Source organism: Fukomys damarensis, unplaced genomic scaffold (assembly GCF_012274545.1).
Source record: "Fukomys damarensis isolate Sample0158 unplaced genomic scaffold, DMR_v1.0_HiC HiC_scaffold_13, whole genome shotgun sequence".
Classification (NCBI taxonomy): Eukaryota; Metazoa; Chordata; class Mammalia; order Rodentia; family Bathyergidae; genus Fukomys; species Fukomys damarensis.
In genome coordinates this window covers 22900703-22905698 of record NW_022900925.1, presented here as the reverse complement: position 1 = coordinate 22905698, position 4996 = coordinate 22900703, and the positions used below count along the sequence as shown (strand labels likewise).

Here is a 4996-nt window from a genome sequence, read left to right as displayed (position 1 = left end):
CGCCCACTCGCCCGCGCCGCGCGCGCTCATGGCGCCCTACTACAAGAGGCTGGGCCGCGACGCGCTGCTCAGCTGGGACGACGTACTGGCAGTGCAGAACCTGTATGGTGAGCTCCCGAGCCCAGCCGCTGTCCTGCCCCTGTGGCCCAGGCCTCCAGGGCTTGGACGCTGAATCCTCGAGTAGGATCCCCACCCTGAGCACAGGAGCAAGGTCTCCCTGTCCCCTCGCCTCCCTTGCCAATCCTAAAGCTGAGAATCCTGACTCAGGCGCCGGCCAGCCCCCTCCCGGGCCTTCCACAATCCCAGCCCACTCCCAGGTGCCGCTCCCCTCACCTCTTTCCTTACGGCTCCAGTTCCCGGACTCCTGCTGTCACATCACGTCCCTGTGGGCTCCCTAGACCCAACGTAGCCTGCCTGCCGCCCTCGTCCCTGCCCCGACCCCCACCTGCTCTCTTCTGGCCTCTCACCCAGAACACCGCTGGTGCCATGTCTCCAAGTCTGGGCCTCAGGAGGCGGGAGCAGACAAGGTGCTTCCCCCAGAGCGGGCCGACCAGGTCTCCACCAGTGCTGCCGCCCGGAACGTGCCTCCCTCAGATTCCGGGGACTGAGCCAGGGTTCAGATCACCTCCATCCCTGACTAGCACATTCTCCTGAGCAAAGCATTTCTCCTGAGAACTCAGCCTTACCTTCTGTGGGAAGGGGCCGAACGTGATTTGTAAGCTGGGAAACCTGCACAACATAATAGTGATGGCTGCTATCTAAAGAGTGTCTCTCACAGGCCAGATATTTAAAATACTTACAATACGTCCGCAGACCGAAGAGAATGGGGTTTGGGGAGATGAGGTAACTCGCCTGAAGTCACACAGCTGGAAAATTGCAAACCAGAATTCAGGAGCTAGTGTGAAAGCTTGGACTCTGCCTCACTCCTAAGGATAGTGATGAACCCACAAGTGTCATTATCACAGCCTGGGACCCTGAACCCTGCCCTCCTGTGCCCACTGCCCTGGACTAGGGAGAAGAACCCTATCCTTCTTAGCTCCAAATCCTTGCTTGGTCCCACCTTCCAACTGTATCTCAGTAGCTCTCTTTCCCAGGTTATTGGGTGAGAGAGGAGATTCCCAGTCTTGAATAACGCCAACTGGAGCAGCTCTTACCCAGCCCTCACTCCTTCCCAGCCCCTCCACTTGAGATGATCAGGAAAGGAACCGAGGGCGGTCGAGGTCTTGAGCCTCCAACATAAGCCGTCCATGTCTCTTGTTTGCCTCTTCTCTTTTTGCCCTTAAAGGGAAGCCCCTGGGGGGCTCAGTGGGCACCCAGCTCCCAGGAAAGCTGTTCACTGACTTTGAGGCCTGGAACCCCCACAACTCCCAAGGCAGGCGCCCTGGAACCCAGAGCCCTAAGTACTGCCACTCTTCCTTCGATGCCATCACTGTAGGTAAGATGGACCCACCTGTGCCTGGCTTCTTTCTTTTCTCCCCTCTCCCCCTGCCACCGCATCTCCGAGCTTCCCAGAGCTGGAGTACAGGTGGAAGGATGGGTTCCAGAGCCAAGAGTGCCCAGGCCGCATTCAGTCTGCAGGGTAGCAAGCCCACACCAAGCTTGGTGCTGCTGCTTCCTCCTGCCCGTCCCTTCTGTCCCCTTGTGCCTGCCACACCACTGTCTGACGGTTTGGGAAGCTGGGTTCTAGGACAGCAGCACCATGCCGGAAAGAGGGCAGGAGGCTGACTGTCACTTCTCAAGTTTCTCTTGTATCCGAGCAGACGGGCAAGAGCGACTGTACATCTTTAAAGGGAGCCACTTCTGGGAGGTATCCCCTGATGGCAATGTCTCAGAGCCCTGCCTGCTGCAGGAAAGGTGGGCAGGGCTGCCCCCCAACATCGAGGCTGCTGCAGTGACGCTGGACGATGGAGACTTCTACTTCTTCAAAGGTACCAGCCCTGGGACAGCTGAGGGAACTGTGGCTTGGCTAGGGGAAGAGTCCTGTCTGGGGTCAGAGGAGGGGAGCAGTCCCATACAGCGAGTCCCCAGGAGGGTCTGTGACCCAGGAAGACCCTTCCAGGAGACTTGGCAGTGATGGACGAGGCAGCAGCAGGTGCCAGGGTGGTTCTGGGGAGTGTGTCGCAGAAGGTTTGAGGGGAGCAGAGGACAACTCAGCAGGAAGAGCCGTCTACCATGGATTCTGGCTGTGTGGGGCTGAGGTGTCATTTAACTTCTGGAGCTTGTATTTGTTTTTCTTTCTATTTTTTTTGTACCGGGGATCGAACTCGGGTTGTTGTGCTTGCAAGGCAGGTGGTGGAACCACTGAGCTAAATCCCCAGGCCTGGAGCTTGTATTTCTTAGATAAGCCCAGCTGGGGATATAACTCAGTGTAAAGGCCCCGTGTAGTATCATAAAAAAGAAAGAAAAATGTGTATAGTTTACTAGTATCCATTTCTTCATTCAGTCAATATGGAGTGGTTTCTATATATTGAGCATAGGTGTTGGGCATATAGCAGTGAATAAAACAAAACTCCCTGCCTTCATAAAATTAGCAATAGTAATGTAGTGAAGAAAGTTCCAGACTTTCTTAACTTTCCATACTTACCCAAGGAGAAATCCCCAGCCTCCCATGCTACCCAGCTGCTATGGTTAGGCTCGGTGAGGGCCACCTGCCCTCTGCTGCCTCCTGCTGGAGGTCTAGGCTATAACGGTCCCTCTCCTACTGTCTGTAACCATGCTAATTCCTAGTAAAATTCCCTCTGTCCCCAGTACTAGTAACTGCTGGGCTCCATATTGAGAGGGTGAGGAGCAGAAGGAGGTAGAGGTGGGTGGAGGACCAGTGGGTGTAAGGCTCCAACTCACCCTGTCTCTCCTGATGCCCCACAGGAAGTCGATGCTGGAGGTTCCGGGGTGCTAAGTCAGTGTGGGGTTCCTCCCAACTGTGCCGGGCAGGGGGCCTGCCCCGCCACCCCGATGCGGCCCTCTTCTTCCCTCCTCTGCAGCGCCTGATCCTCTTCAAGGGTGCCCGCTACTATATGCTGGCCCGCGGGGGGCTGCAAGTAGAGCCCTACTACCCGCGCTTCCTGCGGGACTGGGGCGGTGTCCCGGAGGAGGCCAGTGGAGCCCTGCCAAGACCTGATGGCTCCATCATCTTCTTCAGAGATGACCATTATTGGCACCTCGACCAAGCCAAACTGCGAGTGACCACCTCGGGCCGCTGGGCCACTGAGCTGCCTTGGATGGGCTGTTGGCTTGACAACTCAGGGGGTGCCCTGTTCTGAAGGTCCCCCCAGGAATGTTGGTGCTCTGAGGCCAACTCACCTCTCCTGTCCCAGGGCAGACCCTGCCTTGGAAGTCTCTGAGCCTCCCTGCGGAAGAGCAGGCAGCAAAGTCGCCCCTGGGAAGCTTGTACGAGTTGTCTGCACTTATTTCCCAGAGAAGGCGGCATTGTCTTTGTGCTGTTTCCTCTATATGGACACAGGGGTGGATCCATCGAAGGAAAGGTAACAAAGGGTCCCAGATCCTCAGCCCATTTCAAGGACCACTGTCCTCAAGCTTTGGGGATTGACCGTGCTGGGCTCCAAGCAGGGAGAATGCAAAACTCAGTGGAAAGCTTGCAGACTGTTTTGCAAAGCACTCCCCTTCTCTTAGGGCCTGCTGGCTCAGTTCCTAGAAAATTGTGTCCTTTATAATCAAAGCCCTCAGCCCCGGGAAGCTTGGGGTAAAGGCACAAGATGTCTCCAACCTCAGAGACCCTTTGCCGGATCAGGGTGCAGGGCGGAAAGGAGACTGATGTGGACCTCCTGGATCTGGCTTTGTGTCTGGGAAAGAATGAAGAGGCGCCCCCAGCTGGTGGCCCTGGAAGCAGCAAGCAGCCTTTTTGAAGTAGTTCTCCATCCTTTCTGGGAGAGCAGGTGGGCGTGGACGTGGGAGAAGCCGGAACCATGCTCTTCCACCCAAGCCAGGGCTGGCCAGCTGTTCCTAGTTGTGATGAGAGAGGAGGCCTGCCTCTCCCCAGGAAGCAAAAGTCCTCAACCCCCACTACCCCTCCTGCGCCAGATGGAGAGCCCAGCGCAGCAGGGAGCTATCAGAAGCTCCCTGGGGGTCTGCACTGTGCAGCAGCCTCCAGGAAGCCCGTGGGGTGGGGTGGGGTGGGGTGGGGGCTGGTGCTCACAATGGCCCCATTCTGAGACCACACACGCAGCATTCCCGAAACGCCTGCTGTCTGGCCAAGAATAGCTGGGATTCCTGCAGAAGGAACCAGCTCGCGAGCAGCCCTGTCTTGTTCCTCAGCCAAAACAGAAGTCTGTTTTAGCATCCGGTTCTGCAGTCCTCTCCCTGCCCTCCCCAACACACACACCTGCCAGCGCCTCCTAGGTTCTCCCAGGCGTTGCCGGCCTGGCGTTGCCTGGCCTTCTCTGTGCTCCTTTGGAGCAAGTGCTTTGTGCAGCCCAGTCCTGAGAAGGCGAAGGAGGAGGCTCCCTGGCCGCCCTTCTCTCTCCGGCTTGAGCCCCGGGAAGAAGGAACGCCCAGTTTTCATCACTCCCACGTGCAGCCGCCTTACCCACACTTCAAAGCACAGACACTTTGCCGGGAGGCTTTATTGAATGCCTCGAGGGAAGGAGCAGTTGGAGGGAACCCCGAGGTCGTGTCCCCGAAGCGCCGCCTCTGCCCATCTTGGAGATGAGCGAAGCTGCGTCGAGACCTGGGTCGGGAGGGCCTTACGCAGGCGCCAGGTTATGCCGGGCTCTGCACGACTAAAGCCCGTCTAGGTGGAGGGGTCGGGGGGACACCCTGCCTGATGGGTGCTCGGGCGAGGGCTCCGCGTCAGGGGAGTTGAGGGTCAGGCGAGGATGGAGGACACAAAGGCTGAGAGCTGGGGCGCTCAGAGCCCGCGGCGGCCTCCGCCCTACCCAGATCCGGGTGCTCCAGGACACTGTGTGCCACGTAGGCCGGGTGGCTGTGTAGGGTGCCGCACTTCTTGCAGAAAAGGACCTCGCAGCGCGCACAGCCCCCG

At 58.0% G+C, this 4996-nt stretch overlaps 1 protein-coding gene across 1 annotated transcript in view; it reads left to right on the top strand.

Annotated features, from left to right (window-relative positions):
• Mmp28 (matrix metallopeptidase 28) overlaps nucleotides 1-4990 on the top strand; it is a 32889-nt gene extending 27899 nt beyond the window's left edge. The window contains exons 8-11 of the mRNA XM_010621761.1: nucleotides 6-107; nucleotides 1286-1435; nucleotides 1761-1928; nucleotides 2866-4990. Coding sequence (XP_010620063.1) covers nucleotides 6-107; nucleotides 1286-1435; nucleotides 1761-1928; nucleotides 2866-3260 — 815 coding nt within the window. The 3' untranslated portion in view covers nucleotides 3261-4990. The remainder of the gene's footprint in view (nucleotides 1-5; nucleotides 108-1285; nucleotides 1436-1760; nucleotides 1929-2865) is intronic.
• Nucleotides 4991-4996: the final 6 nt, after the last annotated feature.